At 41.0% G+C, this 18,306-nt stretch overlaps 1 protein-coding gene across 2 annotated transcripts; it reads right to left on the reverse strand.

Moving 5' to 3' along the window:
• Positions 1-458: 458 nt before the first annotated feature.
• On the reverse strand, positions 459-18,156 carry dpp9 (dipeptidyl-peptidase 9). 2 transcript variants are annotated; one of them, XM_072682280.1, is made up of 21 exons: positions 18,003-18,156; positions 14,064-14,154; positions 13,723-13,961; positions 13,237-13,349; positions 12,088-12,261; positions 11,788-11,956; positions 11,435-11,545; positions 10,601-10,729; positions 9,311-9,372; positions 8,185-8,285; positions 7,906-8,083; positions 6,948-7,107; positions 6,785-6,864; positions 6,544-6,696; positions 5,128-5,263; positions 4,813-4,958; positions 3,947-4,093; positions 3,214-3,366; positions 2,251-2,393; positions 1,870-1,981; positions 459-1,305 (listed from the first exon to the last, which is right to left on the reverse strand). In XM_072682280.1, the coding sequence occupies exons 2-21, from the start codon at positions 14,117-14,119 to the stop codon at positions 1,213-1,215; spliced, it is 2,655 nt and encodes an 884-aa protein (XP_072538381.1). In that variant the 5' UTR covers positions 14,120-14,154; positions 18,003-18,156; the 3' UTR covers positions 459-1,212. The 2 variants fall into 2 exon arrangements, with proteins under 2 accessions (XP_072538381.1, XP_072538380.1); XM_072682279.1 differs by having other exon boundaries at positions 11,788-11,959.
• Between the last annotated feature and the right edge of the window lie 150 nt (positions 18,157-18,306).

Here is an 18,306-nt window from a genome sequence, read left to right on the forward strand (position 1 = left end):
TAACTGACATGGACCCAACCTCCCAAGAGCTGTGTAGTATTAAGATCATTTGAACTGCGAGAGAAAGCGAGAGTTTAGGTTGACGCTCGCTTTACCATTTAACTTTTTTTTATTTTTTTAAATTTTTTTAAGGCTTTAGGGAAATCCACCCCCTGTCATCACACCTACCTGTGACACTGGATGCAGTGTCGAAGTTGAAGACCTCACTTTCACACGTGTATATGAAGAGACCCCATATTTCCTAATCTATGTAGAACGCCAGTACTGAAACACCTTCCTCACCACCGCTCCTAGCTTTTCCAGTGAACAACAGACACCATAATTATCAAACACACAGGAAGTACGGAACAGTAGATACAATAAGGGATTAACTAACTAGCCACCTGGTTAAAACAGCACTGAATCACAGTCATTTAATGAGTTTCTACACATCACACCACTTATAAAAAGAATTGGAATTCATAAAAAATATGTTCCTTTAATAATACACACTTAAAATATGAATTGCAGGTAGTAGTGTGAGATGTCTTTATGCAAGAGCCGCGACCTGCGGCTGACAAGGTGACATGTTGTAATCCAGGTTGCACATTAGCACAACTGTTGTACTTGCAAATAGAAAAAGCTTGCTTTAAGTTAAAACGATCTGTTAACCAGAGGGAGATAAGAGCATTTCTGTACGTGAGCGTGGAGGGAGGAGGGGGAGTGGGAGAACTTCTCAATATATGTCTGTTAAGCCACTAGCAGGAAATTTAAAAAAAGGACGAGACATTTTGGCAACTTAGTCAGTGTTGGGACAGGGGTGGGGGGGATCAGGAGGAAAAGAATTATGACCTAGATGTGGCACAAAAACGAAAGAGTGATCCAAAACGAAACCAAAACTGCTTAGAAGTTCATGAGCTACAAGGTTCCTTTTGTTGAAAGTACTGCGTGCCGCTCGCACCCCTTGTCTCGGGTGCGTCTGTCCTTTCATCAAACCTGTTAAAACTCTGCTGACATGCTCGACACTGAACTGGGACAAGTCTGTTCCGGGCTGTAGCAAAAAACACTTTTTTTTTTTTCCAGAGGGAAAACGGACAAGCAAAAGGCTAGAGAGAAGAGCGCTGCCCTGAGCTTTTTATGTCATGGCTGCTCGAAGGCGGTGGGGTTGTGATCGGATGACGGGTGGAGGGTGGCCGGAGACTGGAGACCGTCCCAAACAAAGTGCAGCCCTCATCAGAGATTCTGCTGGAGGAAATATAGCAGCATGATCTCGTAGTGCTCGCCGGACTCAGGGCAGCGGATGCTGTGCCTCTCGTTGGGATAGATCTGCGGGGAGAGACGCAGGTTTCGAGTGAGAAGCTGGAAACATGAGGATGAGGCTCTATATGGACAGTTCTTATTAGTTCATAGCAGTTTTACTTTAACTTTGTGTTTCTTTATTTATATTTTAAAAAACAAACAAACACTTCATTCGATACAAGTTTACTTATTGTTATATATATATATATATATATATATATATATATATATATATATAACAATATATATATATAAATAACTTTTTCTATACATTCATCATATGTGACTGAGTTAAAAAAAAAAAGTAATAAAAAGGAATTGTTGAATGGAATGTTTTGCCATTTTTAAATTTTATAGGTATTCTACATTCATTGTATTATAAATTCTACTTTCTTGTATTTCTACTGCTTTATCATGCTGCACTGTAGTCCATGCAGCGTTGGGTATTCTGTTAACTCTACTATTTAAATACTGAAATCACTATTCCGGTCCTTGTTACTTTCAATTTGGTAAAATGTGGCCGTTTTGCTTAGATTTAAAAATAAATAAATATAAGCTAGACAGAAATGAAAAGAACAAGAAGCTTCAAACCTGTAGCTGATATGGCTTCCCTGCACGGATAAGCTGAGACACCAGGAAGTTGGTGTGGAAAAAGTGCACATTCTCATCAAGGAACCCATGTAAGATTAATAATCGGTTTGGCCTGTGAAGAGCACAAAACACACTGGTTACTTAAGGAAAAGGATGAAAATAATAGATAACTCCCATCAATCTTGCATTTCTACCTTCTAAGGGATCTTAATATATTACTTAATAAATGTACTGATATACCACATCTGTAGTCAACAGATGTTTCTAAACCCAAATTCACAATAATTATATATAAAAAAAAAAAAAACCAAAAAAAAAAAACACAACCTTGTCATTGTTGGGTCGAGTATTTATTTATTTTTTTTTACTCTCAGAACTCACTCATTTGGAAGCTTGTCCACATGCAAGGCCACGGAACCGGCTTCATAGCCCTCCAGGTTGTTTTCAGGCACATCCATGTAGCGTTCAGTGTAGCCAGTGTCATACGCCATCCACACCGTTACAGGAGCTCCCGCTATGGCCACCTGAAGAGATACAGTGTCTAGGGTTAGTTTTATATACTGTAATAAATTACACAAAATTAACCCAATGTAAAGATTCCACTTTGTTTAGCTTTAGAATTAAAGTACAACCTTAAATTTTCATTACACATTACAAATTTTATGTAATATTATATGGTGCGAAACACAGAGCATTCTAGTTCAAATAACTGTCCATTCTCAAGACGAGACACCTATATGGAATTTGGCCTCTAGCTTTAATGTATCTGTCCAGTGAACACACACATACACACAGTGACCTCGAGTACATGTTCCCGGAGCGGTGATTCAGACTGGCATGTAGAGACGAACATTAATTTGCTAGCTTTTGTTCTAAAAGGGTTTTTTTCTTTTTTACAAATCACTGCTTTCTTTACTAACTTTTTTTTTAATATAAGAATTTAGTTATTTATAGAATAAGCTTGACATTACTAGGTGCCAACTGTAGTAAATCTCATTTCTCAACACATAAATCCACCAAATACCAACCTGACTAACACTGTCTACAAGAGGAAAGTCTGTCTACAAGATCATGTTTGCAAAAAAAAACAAACAAAAACAAAACAACAAAACAATTAACATGAGGATGAGGCTTAGTAGTTCATAGCAGTTTTACTTTAACTTTGTGTTTCTTTATTTATATTTAAAAAACAAACAAACAAACACTTAATTCAAAAGTCTGTCTACAAGATCACGTTTGCAAAAAAAAAAAAAAAAAAAAAAAAAAAAGAAAAAAAAGAAAAAAGAAGGTTTCTATACAAAGCAGGGTTCTAGTAACTCTATGAGGAAGTTATGAGGACCTCACCTTGAACACATTAGGCCTATGAATTAGGCCCATGAGGGAGAGGAATCCTCCATAGGACCAGCCATGAATGGCCACACGACTTAAGTCTATAAACTTGAACTTGTCAGCCACATACTGAAGACCCTCCACTTGGTCCTCGATCTCCACCTGACCCTGAGAACACAGAAGACACAGCAGTTAGAGAGAATACAAAAACATGCTTTCCTACTCCCTTGTTGTACTGCCATTGCTCCAGAACACGTTCAAAAGGGGGAGAGCCACGTGGCTTCTAACAGTCTCATCCTGCCTTACTTTAGAACCAAGAAATGACCAAATACAACATCCAGTTTCCTCACAGAACAGTCACTCAATGCTATGAATCAGGAGAGATAAACTGGTTAGCCTTTAGTCTGACTGACTAAAAAAACCTACAACATATAAATGCTTAGACGATCATTTCTCGAGCAACTGCTGCTGGAAGGACTGAATGCTGAATTTGAAGGTTTATTTCCCCATGGTCTTGGATCTGTAACTGTTGGCCCACCCAACTGTTGAACCCTAGACCACCTATTTTAGGAGGACCGGAGATCCTGGCAGCAGGTTTTCTGGTCTGCTCAACTTTCACACTTATTCAACCATACAGAGCTCTCAAGTCAAGCTCTCCCAAGTCCAGAAAAAAGAAAAGAAAAAGGACAGCTAGCATGAAAACACTCAGACATATCAGTATACCCCTTTAAAAGATAATCAGACTTACCATTTTGTTTTTTAGAGCCCCTTCAAACTTCAGACCCCTCTGGCACGAGCCTCTTCCATCGATGACGACCACAGCATAACCTAGAGATGCTAGTGTGTTTAGACGCAAATACTTCACTCCTTTGTAAGAGTTGTTCACTAACTGCACCTGGAGGACAGTGGGACATTACATCACATTACATTTACCAAACATTTACAGAACAAAACATCCAACAGATTTTAAAGGGGAAATTTTTTTAGATTGAACGCTTATGTGGTTTGGTGAACACTAGACACCGCACAAGAACACCAATATTTTCCAACGCGGAAACATTATGGTTAGCATTCCATGCTAACTCACCTGGACCCTTAGCCATGTGAGGCCATTTAACATATTACACGATCATGCAAAATGCCAGAGCTTTGATAGGTTTTAGAACCTAAATCACTTCTTACTAAATAAATAAATAAATAAATAAATAAATAAATAAATAAATATATATATATAAAAAAATAAATAAAAAAAATAAAAATAAAATAAATAAATAAATACAAATAACACCATGATATGCATAAAATCTGAGTAACAGACTACTACTTTACTTTACTTTTTATCCAATCAGAACAAGGGGGTCTGGGGTCAGGATTTAGGGTTTAAACAACACAAAATAAACCACTGTCTGCCACCAATCTCTGCATGTAAACTATGCATTAAAAATCAATGCTGTGTTTGAGAATCGATACAGTATCGCAGAACATAATATTGTATAATTTTTTTTTAGACCCTTATTCTTAATGAATACATATTTGAAAACAATCCTTAATAATCATTCTAATCAGTACTGAACTCACAGCTGAAGTTAAAAGCTAAGGTTAATCCAAACTTACCTGTGGACCACCGTACACAAACAGAATTGCTGGGTGTTTTTTGCCCGGTTTCAAGTTGTGTGGTTTATACAACATTCCATACAGATCAAAGCCAGACTTTGCAGGGAAATTAAATATCTCAGGAGGGACATAATCTGCTGGGCAACCTGAACGAACGAACAAAAACAAACAAAGCAAAAACTTTCCATCAAATATACAAATAAGCGGCCATCGTTCAGGTTAGACAGGAACAGTTAATAGTTAACTGGCGTATTTTGTGCTTCCAGTGTGTATTTCTCTGTTGACACCAACACCACCAAGTCCCCATTTATTTACCTGCTGCCTCCATCATGCTGGCCCAGAACTCAGGCTCTTTGTGCAAAGGGTCGCCGTCAGAACCGACCAGCTTGTAGACGTGGACGCAGGGGGGAGTGCTCACGTTGCTATAGTGACTGATGAACATGTCGAAGTTCTGCATTATAAAACAGGGAGAGGGTTAACATTAGTTGTAAAACACACCTTCATTATCCCACCCGACTTCAATGAACAAATCCCTTTTGGTGCTCCCAACAAAGCTACACATCAGAGTACACAGAGTTAAGAAAGGGTGTTCATTAATCAAAGGATGCGTCTTCTGGCACTGAAGCAAAGCTGCATTGTTGCTATAGTGGCCTTTCTTTAGAGTCCAAGGCAAACAAAGACTTTATTCAGAGTTTGCAATGCAACTTCTAGAGTCTATATAGTTGAGCGTAGTCTCAGAAGAATGAACCTTTTATAATGCCACTGAAAACCTACCCCAGGACAGTCATGCTAGTCCATACCATAGCGAATGCTGTATGCCACACCAAATGGACAGCTGTGTGACATGAAAATTCAGGAGAAGTCAAAACGGCAAACATTTAAAAACCAAACCCAGGTAAGTGTCAGAGCCCGGCGGCATCCTTTTCAGTAGAAAACTAGTGATCTTATCATGAAATCTCTGGTGCTATTTAGAGTGTAACTGCTGCAGAATTATTTAGTTTGGCAATCACCTCGGCTCTACCAGCTCTACTGGTTTCATAATGGTGTATAGTGCTTGGACCCTTTTGATTACCATTTGCTATGTAGTTAGAGGACAAGCCCTCTTATAGAATATTGATTACAACTGCACACAGAAATCCCACAGCGGTGGCCTATAGACTAGAAAGATGGGCTTGGGACCAGAAGGTCACCGGTTCGGTCCCCTGGACCAGCAGAAAGTGGGGACAGGAAAAAAACGGAGCATTCTTCTCCTTCAGCCCTTAACCAGTTGTTCCCTGGGCTTTGAGGAGGCAGTCTAATGCACCGGGTGCTTGTGCTCACTGCCACATTTACTGCCACATGAGTTAAATGAGGAGGCTAAAGTCAGCAATTTTAGATGAAACTAAATATCAGCCAAGACATGCTTGCTGCCCTAAGCTTGTTTCTTTGGCTAATGTAGCTAACAAGAACAGGACGCATATTCCCCATCATTTAGCCTTGTGCAAACTGCATGTCTAAATCATCAAATGCACCTGAAACCATTCCAGCTGTTAGGTAATCTAAAGCACATATAATTAAAAGACTTTTAGACTTTAAATGATTGCTAGTACTGTTTTCAGCTATATGACATTATGTTGACAATGTTATGGGTCATACAGTGTCAGAAACCACATAATATGAGATTACTTAACATTCCTTAATTCTTCAAACCTCGGATTTTGGAAAAACTGCTGAGGCAGTAGTAAAACATACCTGGCTAACTGAGCAGCTGTGAGAAAAGCCTGGCTTGGTCAATCGGACGATGTCTCCTGGAGAGTCGTAGCTCACCACGTATAAATGATGCTCCAGGGGAGTGTCTTTTGTGCCCTGGAAATACACCAGCTTCGTGTCTTCGTTGACCCAGATCTGCAAACCCAAACCGAGGGCAAAAAATAAGCGGGACAGTTCATTACACAAGTGCTCATTTTGTTCATTTGGATGACATGCAACTGACCTTGGACCCATGCCTAGCCAGCACCTCCCACTCTCCACTGGTTAAGGTCACCTCTTCCTTTACGGGGCATTTGAAATCGTCTGGGGAAATTAAGAGAGGCATGTTGTGCCTTAAACCTGCAACAAAGCGAATCTAAACTTACAGAGGTCATCATATCGCTCACCCTCGGAGGGAGTGTAGTCTTTAGTCCACTGCTGGCAGCCTGGCTGTAGAAGGCTTGTGACTTTGTACAAATGGCAGAAGCCTGATTTTGATTCGTTCACCCACAGGAAGGTGATCTCATCGTTGCTCGTTTGAACGAAGGGGTAGAAGATATCGTGGACCTGTTAGCAAAAAGAGTAATCGATTTACAAGACTCTTTTAGTTACTCACATTTGATTCATATTATGAAGGCAAGCTCATTTTAAAGTAATAGGAGAATTTTGCAGACAGACAATCCATTCAACATACTGTAGTTACTTAAATATCATCTTCCCAATCTTTCATATGCAAACATCTCCTCACTACATGAACAGTGGTCTACCTCAGTTGTTGTCCACTTAAATCTAGCCAATTACTTTGTCTGTTGGTCCCTTAACTGTCTGTTGCACAAAGTGGGCTTCAAAACGTTGATGAAGCGGGACCATGCGACATGCAGCAAGAATCTAGATTCCCTCATAGACAATATACGTTACCCTTTCCTACCTTAAGTAGGCACACAAAACTGGCCAATGCTGATATTTTTAAAAGGCAAGAGTGTTACCAAAACCCCGGGTTAGAAAGCAAGGTTATCACTTATAGGTTGCAGGTTTGAGACACAGGCCACTGTTGGGCCCTTGAGCAAGTCACCTTCCAGAGGCGCTCTGACCCCAGATAAAATAAAATGCCATAAGTGTATAAGTATAATAATGGTAAAGGTATTTAACTGCAATGTTTATGTTTACTATATAAACAGCATATCTACATTCATGCCTTTCAATAGTCTCACACACCTAATAGTAAAAATGACTAGATATTTTTATATAAAAAAAAAATCCACTCATCCAATCAAGTTGGGGGGAAAGTTGACATTGAACTTTACGCCTTCTTTGTTTTCTATTACAGAACTGAACTAAATCATTCAACAGAATAAGTGTCCTTACATTGATCCAGATGTCCGTCACTTCCTCATAGATGACGAAGGGCTGCACTCCCTCGGGCATGGCTGCCACATGCTCCTCCCACTGCGGGTCTTCCACGCCAACCCGGAGGAACAGGGCCGCGGGTAGGAGAACCAGCTGCAGCTTCTGTTGACTGCGGTCCAGAAACACTGCCCATGCACTGGGGGAAGAAGATGAAAAATCTCTTCTATTCTTTCCTCAAAAGACTTATGACAATAGTAATTACATGGAAAAGTAAGCAGACTTTGGCTGCAAACATACTATTTGCCATCTTTTGTCCATCCAGCTCGTGCAATGTACTCAACCCCAGGAAACAGTGTCTTGAAAGGCAGAACAAGCTCCTTGGTCTGTGTGCTTAGAACCTGTAGAGGGCAGAAACAGAACAAGTGAAATTTACACAATAAACAAAATAGCTTTTAAGAGGTGGCTTCCAGAGTGAGATTTACCGTAGGGCTGGTCTCACCCACACTGTTGAAGATAATAATACAATGCATTTTAATCCTACTCGAGACCTCACAAGGACAAGGAAAACTAAGCCTCTAAAAAAATGGGTTCCTGAGAGGTGTAACCATCTAAGCATTAACTCTATTATGAGAAAATCATGAGTCTGATCCCCAGTGAGCCATTCACAGCCAGAAGTTCAAGAGAACATACACTGTATGGGTATTGAAACACCTGTGCATTCATTGTTTCTTCAAGGGTATCAAGGGTCCTGAAGAAGAAAGAAAAAAGGTGTATCCTGCTTTTGTTGGAGTAACTGTCTCTACTGTCCAGGGAAGGCTTTCAGTTAGATTTTGGTGAATCGCTGTAAAGATTTGATTGCATTCAACAACAAAAGCATGAGGTCAGGATGTTGGATGATCACTAATCTACCTCATCCCAACAATACTGGATGGAGCAACATCCATCATGTCAAGGAACACAGGTCCAATGCTCCACAGTTCAATGTTGGGTGCTTAACAGCCCTCAAGCCCACTTATCTGCTATGCTTGTCCTATTCTATTGGCAGTACTTGTCTACAGGGACTAGACAAGCTGTGCGTGTGTTTGCATTTGCACATCTATGTCAGAAATTGGTGCAACTCAATGTAGTTGAATGCATTCATGATGACCTATACTGTCCCTGGTCCCTCTCACTCTGGGAGGGCTGCATAGCCAACTCAGTCACCAATAACTTAGAACTTACTTAGGTGTCAGTTAGCTGCCATTAAATAATTAAGCAGTTAGTATTCCCCTTCAAGACAATTAGACAGCTAAAGACACAGCTGTGCTTCAAGGGAGTTGGTGGAAGCACATGCTAGCATTCATCCTCCCAGCTCAGTAGCACAGTGCATGTTCAGGGAAGGCCCAATTACTAAACATAGAAAAAAAAAAGTGCACAGACTCACCTCACCATCTTCATCTGTATGAATTTCAACCAGTTTCAGACTGATTTGTGGGTTTTTACTCCCTGAAAGCAGAAAAACAAAAAAGTCAGCACTCCTAAGGGTATACAAGACTGGTCAAGGTACATTACTCTTCTTTTCCTCATTCCTGCACTCAGGTACAGGACAATCTATAATTCAAGCTGCCCATATGCCTTCACAGGCTTTTATAGCACCTTATAAGTAACCTGTAACCAGGACTTTGTGGTATTGAGGCTTATCATAAGTTTATATCTTGCAGGAGAATCCTGCAGTACTTTTTTATGGAGATATGAAATCTCATTTTCTTCATGAAGAGGTGTTCTTCGTTCTTCCACTACAAGACATTAAAACATGAGCCGCCGCAATGGCTGTTACTGTCTGTGTGTGTGTGATCACTACAGATGGGTTAAAAGTCAGAGCCCATATTACATCTGTGTGCAACACAAATGGTGACTATGGTTGCCTTGTCTTGTGATGTAACATGAAAACTCTGAAGTACTCTCATGCTAAAACACAAGGGTAACTGTTTGGAGTTATGGAGTTCAACAGCTATTCAAATTCAGGCCACGTCCAAAAATCTGCTTTTGAGACCATACAACTATTAAAGATGCGGCCAAACTAAAAACACTACCCAATATTTGTGCTCCACTAGCCATACAAAAACACTCAGTGCTTGGTCCCCGATGACTACAACTAATTTGAAAATGCTCAGTTTTCATAACAGTTAAATCAGTGCACAGAAATCAATGTTTTTTTTACGCCCTGACCAAGAAACGCAGCAGCACATCTCACACCTCTGTCCCCACATAAACAGACATCTTACTTGTGGAAACAAAGCTGCTGTCAGCTTTGATTTATTCAGACTTTTCAGGCTCACCCAGGCCCAGCCCAGTTTTATTAGCACAAACACTTTTTTGCTCTTGATGTTGAAAACCAACAGCGAGAGACCCATATGATATTGTAATGCAATGAGAAAAAACAACTGGCCTAAAAAAAATAAATAAATAAATAAAAAAATCAACCAGCAACAATCCAGTGACTTGGTCCTTTGCAATAGGGAGATTTAGTAGAGGCGTGCTATAGCTCCTTAATGGACCACCAGATATAGATGGAAACACCCTGAGCATACAGCATACTTTGTTTCTTAAAATCTCCAGTGCAGAGCCAAAATGACAAATACCAGCATTGCTCAATTACATACAGACATCGCTGTGCACATATAATCCAATCACATCAACATTTAGAAGAGTTGAAAAATGAGGTTATTATTACCGGTTCGAGGGTATCTATATACATCTGCCTTGCGCTCCTCCAGGGCTGGCGAAGGGACGTGGATGATCTCTACTTCCGACTCATCCACTTCTTCATACAGCAGCTGCAGGGTCTTTCCTCCATCTGCATCTGGGTTACAAAAGGGAAGTATAATGAGAAGCTCATCGACCTGTGGTGAAAAAGGCAATCTATTGAACGACAGCATGGTAGAAACGCCTCCGTTCATAAGAAATAGGATATGGCCCTTAGTAACCTAACATGCAAAAAGTCCAGCTTTTGCGTTTAGGCAATTGTGAAAGCAGGGAACCCTTCAAACAGGAAAAATGGGATCGGATTTCAGTGAAACAGACACTTGATTGGGTCTTCATTTGGACAAAGGCAAGGTCCAAGAGACACTGGCTCTTATTTCCGTTTGGGGCAATTTGGTTGCATTTTTGTTTTGTGATTCAGAAAGTGTTTAACAGCTACAGGATCGTCTCTTTCCGCCTCCATGTGAGGCAATAAAATCCTAGAGATATGTATCCGAGTTAAGTGTAGTCTGATTTTTGATAAACAGGCTCGGCGGGCTGCCACAGTTGGGCCCATGAAGAAGGCCCTTATACCCTGCACGGATGGGCGTAGGCCAAATTCCATCTGTGTACAACACAATTGGCTTATATGGCTGTGTTTGTATCTGAATGCCCTTGATTTCGGCAGAAACTCACGACTGAGCAGGTGTCCAAATACTTTCAGCCAAACAGTATGTAAAGGCCTCACGGTGTATGCAGGCTTAGTTGTGCCCAGGAAAGCTTTGACACAGCTTTGCAAGATGTTTAAAAGGGGGCTCATACTAACCTTCAGAGACAGTTGGACACCACCAGTAGCCAGTGAAACGATCAAACTCCTCCTGAATCACGAAGGTTGCAACACCAGCAGACTTTGGGTCTTCCTTAACGTTATTCAAGCCTGAAACAAGAACAAAAGAAAGGCAACTTATAAGGACAGATTACACACCTACGATAGTCCTACCATGCAGACGGCTGTACTGGTCACGGATATGTGGTAAATCTCACTCACGGTCGAGTCAAATCACTTTTGTTTCCAACAGGAACTTCATTTGCATACTGCTCAAGCATGTCCCATTTGGATGATCTCTTAAAGGAGTGCGTGACGGCACTTGCGCACACGAGCCACGAGATCCAGCTCACCTTTATGACAGAAGGTCAACCTTCGCTCCTCTCCGGTTTCGATGTTGGTCACCCACAGGTCGTTGTTGTTAACGAAGGCTATGAAGTTGGGGTCACCAGGACATATCTTGGGGTCCATGCGAATCCCTGAGCACTGAGTTTTAATCTCCACAGGCTTCATGGGTGCTGCCTGCTAAACAGTACATCATTTTTCAGGAAAATAGGACAAAGAGCTAAAGACATGCTGTAACAAACTCAGGGAAGCTGGTTGAATTTAAAGGAGTTGATTAGAGGGGGAAGAAAGAAATCGCATAGACTCACAATGAAGCCATTATGCCCGCCATCATGACAATAGAAAAGGCTGTTGCTAGCTTGGAAGAGGAAAAGGCCGCTTTGCGCATGATAGTCATAGGACGTGATGCCGAACACACCGAGGCGCTTCCTCTCACGAAGGAGCTCCTCCTCCCGAGAGTACACGCCGTGATGAGGAGTTGCCTGAAGAAAGAGCACAGTGGATTGTAAAAGCGGCCACTGTTTGTCACAGCTGACTGTTTGGGCCACCATGCCAGTAAAGTTCACCCCTTTAGCTCTGGAAGCTGGACATTTTTATGGTGGCTAAAAGTAGGCTTGCCATTTCATGGCACCACGGCTATAAAAACTGCTGTGGTACTAGAGCAGTATCACATCATGTCAAGAACTGCAGAGGCTTCTTTATCCCCTTACCTAACATTAGGTGGACAAACATTTCTTTAAAAAAATTGATGCAATACATTTTTTTGTGCATTTTAATTCAATATAAAGATAAAATGATTACAGAAAGCCATTTAGCATAAAGACACCAGCAATATCAGCTGTAATTCAACTTTTATTATTAAAAATATAAATTTTATTTAAATCTAATTTTAGATAAACTAAAAAAATATATTCAAAAGCAATAAAATCAAGATTCTCATCTATAAAGCCATTTTCAGATTTGATTTTATAGCCATTCAAATTTTTCAGCAATTCCACTAGAACAAAATCTGCACTACAGAGATCAAGACTAGTAATGCTTGGGGAATTCTAGGTTAAAAATACTACTGCTCAACAGCTCAACACTAGAGCAAGACTGCTATGCCTATATTCCCATGTAGCATGGAGTTTGTGTACTGTAGTCGACTCGTCAGAACGATAACCAAAGCTCCAATACAAACATTGCCTCCATTATGACTACAGCAGAGCTGGCACAGGTGCAAAAGTAAAGGCAATATAAACCTACTAGGACAATCATTCAAGGTCAATGAGAATCAAAAATAGATCACTGTGACAAATCACACGATTTACCTGCATATTTCATCACCATGACTCTGCAGTTAAAAGGATCTTTGCATACAATAAGCAAATGTATACTGTGGAGCGACATCTGTAATTCAAATTTATTTTTTTCCACATCCTGTAAATGTTGTCATTTACTGTAAAGGGCTGATTTACCTGAAAGTGATCCAACATCTGCTTCCAGGACAGGACCAGAAGGGCTTCTTTCCTGATCTTCTTTGGAATTTCTGAGTACAGTAATGAGTTTTCCCTGCTTCCGTAGGGCATACCTTAAAATACAGAGAAAATACAGAGGAAATGCTTAGTAGCAGCGTGTGGCTCTACAGGCTGACATGATTACTAAATTAATATTTGAAGATGCCATGATAGCAAATCCATAATAGTTTCGATCCAATAATATGTCAATGATATTCAATACGGTATATAAATATATCAACGCTGCCCAATGAAAAACAAATGGTAAAAATGTTCTGGACTCTGAATGGAAGTCAATTAGAACATTTCTAATTATTTACACAGTGCACATCTACAGGGTTAAAACAATGGAGAAAACTGACAAACAATGTTTTTCAGTGGACATCAATGTTATATTTTTTATCAGATCATGCCACACTGATAGGGGATAAATGGGAGAAGCATTACCAAGGTAGTACAGGCGATGAGAATGAGGGCCTGAATCGTCATGTTTCTGTACAAACTGGAAGTCATGAGGCGCCTTGTTGATGATCATCCCAGAGTACTTTCGACTTCCGTGGATGATTTCGCGCAATCCATCCCAAGAGTGCTTCTCCACAAAGAACTGGGAGGAAACGTCTTCCATCTCCACCACCTCTGTGCTGTCTGAAAGGTCATCTACTGCAGTCATCTTGACAGCTGCTAAACTGAGCACAGGAACATTCCCCACATCATCTGTAAACCCTTAGTAACGCTTTTACAAAACCGAAACCACCATTAAAGTTGGGTTTCTAAAGATTTTGGAGTACCTTTTCCAACTTCCTTCGGTTTCGTCTTCAAGTTTCACCCTTTTTACTCTATACATTAACCGGCACACAAGCCTCCACTAGATCTGGCAAGCTGCAGAGGGGAAAAAGAGGGACAGCTTTAATTTTACATTTACAGCATTTTGCAGACGCTCTTATCCAGATGAACCTAGATCCCTCTATGCTTAGATGCTACTAAATACTAAAGGCAGCGTGGAGACCAGAATACTTGACACTACACTTCGCTCCAGTACTCCCAGAAGAGGTGGGTCTTCAGTCTGCGTTTGAAGACAGAGAGTGATTCTGCCGTTTGGACACCCTGGGGAAGTTTGTTCCACCACTTTGGTGCCAGGACAGAAAAATGCCTGGACGCTTGTCTTCCATGGATCTTAAAGGATGGCGGGTGAAGCCAAGCTGTACTTGAAGCTTGAAGGGCTATTGGTGCAGATCGGCTTTTGACCATTGCCATCAAGTATCGAGGGGCTGGAGCATTCTTGACTTTGTATGCCAGCATTATATTAGAACATTAAACACATTTTTATTTGTTCTACTCAATAATTCTGCTTTGTCTGCTCACATCCCACAAGCTACATTATGGAGAAACCCTAGCACAATTTCAGTTTAAGTATGAAAGTACCCAACCAGTAAATGCTGTTCATTCAGCAGCTTATTATATCTTATTTAGGATAAAATATAAGTACAACCCATATAAAAAGTGGAACACTATAAATATCAGGATTTATAGTCGGCTATCCAGTATAAGTCAGAGTAGGTATCTGTATCAGTACTCTATAAATCATGCATACTTTAAAATCTGCCATTGGTATCGGAAAGTAAAAAGTGGTATTGGTGCATCCCTACTAAGCAATAAGGATGCACAAAGTCAGAATTATGGTAAAATAGTTGTGGTGAAGATAACTTTATACATTCTCATTGTGACATGACGTGAATGACATGTCAACACTGGACTTTCTTTGAACTGTTCTTTTTCTAGAGCAGAACGAGTGCACACCATTCACTGATCCACCACAACATTAGCACCACTGACAGGTGAAGTGAAAAACATTATCTACAGTGGCATCTGTCAAGCGTTGGGGTACATTAGGCAGCACGTGAACAGTCAGCTCTTGAAGGTGATGATATGTAAAAAGCTGGACAAATGATCAAGTATAAGAATCTGAGCCACTTTGACAAGTGCCAGATTGTGATGATAGACGCCTGGTTCAAAACATCTTCAAAACATCAAGCAGGTCTTGCGGGCTGTTCCCAGTATCTACCAAAAGGGGTTAAAGAAAGGACACAACAGCGAACCAGCGAAAGGGTCATAGGCACCTACGGCTCATTGAAGCAATCCATGGAGTCCCCATCTCACAACTTACAGGACTAAAAAGGATCTGCTGTTGACATCTTGGTGCCAGTCCATGCCTTAAACAGTCAGATCCACTCAATATTAGGCAGGTATTATTATTATTATTATTATTAGGTGTTATGGCTGATCAGTGAACATCTGAGTGTACAAAAGAGAGTGATTACTAATAGGTTATTAATTCAGTGGTGCTGAAGTGGCCAAGGCCTCTTAACTTCCAGCTAGTGATCATGATTGACTACAGTGGGTAGCTTCTCTTACAGAATGCAGCTTAATCAGCGATCAGGTGTCCTTTATCTTATTATATATCCAAATCAGTAAATTTAAGGTTGGTCTCAGGCTAGCAGTTCCTCTTACTCTGGTCAAGTTTAAATTAAGGTCAAGGAGAAGCTACACCCTAAACAAAGACCAAGCCAGAAAATGTCAGGCTGAAAAACACATGACATTCCTGTCAAGGCACATTCAGTAGGATTCAACCATTGAGTCAGTGACTCAATGACTCCAGTAACATATCCTTCTTGCTCTAGTATCTTAGCACTGAAGAATACTTCACAGGCATGGGGAATGTTAAGCTTAGAGTCTCAATGAAGAGAGGCAATGACATAGGGGGCTTGAAACTGCACTCAAACTACCCTCTAGCACACAAGCAATTAATAGCAATCTGTGATGATCTGAAGAAGACAACTGCTTAGACATTGCAATCTCCCTAACTGGCGACCCTTATGATAAACAACTTTTCATAATCACAATTTCCCAAGCCGTGATTTAACTCAGGAACCCTTGCACAACCACTTCCTCTAAACAGACCCAGCTATTTTTGAAAAAAACAACAAGCTAATGTAACTCTCCCTAGTAGAAACTCCTCAGATATCATCAATTAATTTTTATATATGAGTAATATCAATCAGATCTACCGATTGACAAAGCCATTTTGGCTAGTAATACTGCAATTGTCATTTTACTAGAAGCTTTTTAATGTAAATCAATTGTAACATTATAACCAGTCAAAAATACCAAGAATGGCCATGGTTCTGCCAATCTGACTAGTCTAGATAGATCTGCAGACCTTATACTATCACTAGCTAGTTCAATTCTGTAGGTGATGCCTCTTAACTGCATTACAGTGATCTTGGATTTGACATGGCTTGGACCACTAGTGGTATTTTAGGCTAAACCGGCTTGCCATCGCAGTTCCATTTCTAATCCACAGTTTAAAGAGTGAGCTACTGTCACAAAAATATCCACGATCATCATCAGTGTGACCGACCGACCAAATAAAGCACAGGATACACTGCGTCTAAGCTCTCTCCGGCTAGATCGCGCAAGCTCAACAGCAGCTAGCTGGCTGACTGGCTAACACCGTTTACAGACATCATTTAGCCACTGCCACGCAGACCTGCTCGTTATCAACTATAAAGCGAAACCAGAGTGTTGACACACTTGTCAGACCAATGTGAGCTGCTCGTAAGGTCGGCAAACCTGTATAACGAGCAATGACAAGGCAGACAGGCTAGCCGGCGATGCTAGCTACCTAGTTAGCTAGCTAGCTAGCTACATGACCCAGCGCCGAGTGGCCAAATGGTGTAACGTTACAGCTGGGAGTGTGCCTGGCATTCAAGCAGGTCAACTTCAGCTCTGTTAAAACGTCTTCCTATCTATACATATATTTTTTAGTAGCTAACAACAAAAAAAGCTGCTCTACAACAAGGAAACAGGTCGCTTGCTAAAGTGCCAACGAGCTATTAGCTAGCTAGCTAGCTGGCTAACACCCATCAAAACAGCATCACCTCCGCTGGCTGTCTAAACGAGACAAAGGATAAAGACTGCTTATTAGCTGAGACTATTGGCCTACAGTGTTGGAATTAGACAATGGCAAGTTAACCGTGAGAATAACATTTCGCTATCCAATACACACACACACACACATACGTTATATAAACATAGCTAACTAGCTATAGCTATCTAACTATATTCTGTCGAGCGCCGCTCAACCTAACGTTAGCTAGCTAGCTAACATTAGCCGTCTGACTGCCACCACCGAAACACTGAGCTTAGCTGTGCGAGTTAGCCAATGCCGTATTGTTGAAGCCAGAGAGTAACACCATTTTCAACAAAGAAAAAACAACATAACTACTGACTAAAACGTCTCACAGCTCTGTCAAGCTATGAACTGATTCAGTAAGACGTCCTTCAACTGGTAGCTACGTTAGCTAGCTAGCCAGTATCCAGTGCCATACGCCTTGGTATGGTAACGTTGCTGAAATAGCACCGCTGCGGTTTGGCCAGTACCGTATTGTCGAAGCCGATCAGTGACACAATGTTCAACAAAGGCTGCTACTCATTTAAAACTCGTCTCCTGTCATTTTATGACCGAATACAGTGTTAAAAACATGGTTCGAGCTACAGGTTATTAAATGTGTGATTGACTTTCAGCTCCAGCTGACTGTTAGATGGGTTGCTGCCTGCTCTCGTCCTGATGGAGGAGGAGAAGCGGCCCGGCTTTCACAAGAAAACGGCGAAATGACTCGCTTCGGGTTTGCGACCGAGCCTCAGCCGCTCCTCAGCGCGGTACTTACAGGTATACCCTTATAGAGTGTCTCTCATCTGTCGACCTGTTGATTCTTTAAGCGATTTTGCTGTTAAAAACGGCCTCCATAGCCCGTGAGCAACACAAAGCGAGAGTCAGCAGTTGCTCACGAAAACAGGAACGGACATCACCGACATGCTCGATTCCGGGCGGAGGGGTTTACTAAACTGCACTTCCGCTCTGTTTGTTGACGCCAGAGATCGTCAATGAAAACGAGTTTAATTCAGGGTTTCTTTTACCCCTGATATATCAAACTAAAAATAATATTTAGTGACAGTTCCCTTAGCTTCATA

The sequence above is a fragment of the Salminus brasiliensis genome, chromosome 6 (genome assembly GCF_030463535.1).
Source record: "Salminus brasiliensis chromosome 6, fSalBra1.hap2, whole genome shotgun sequence".
Classification (NCBI taxonomy): domain Eukaryota; kingdom Metazoa; phylum Chordata; class Actinopteri; order Characiformes; family Bryconidae; genus Salminus; species Salminus brasiliensis.

Excerpts from the sequence above, each read along its gene's own strand:
- dpp9 (XM_072682279.1), bottom strand. The coding sequence starts at position 14,119 with ATGTATAGAGTAAAAAGGGTGAAACTTGAAGACGAAACCGAAGGAAGT. Across the intron at positions 11,960-12,087 it reads GCGGGCATAATGGCTTCATT|CAGGCAGCACCCATGAAGCC; the intron begins GTGAGTCTATGC and ends TGTACTGTTTAG. Across the intron at positions 6,865-6,947 it reads AGACTACACTCCCTCCGAGG|ACGATTTCAAATGCCCCGTA; the intron begins GTGAGCGATATG and ends TAATTTCCCCAG.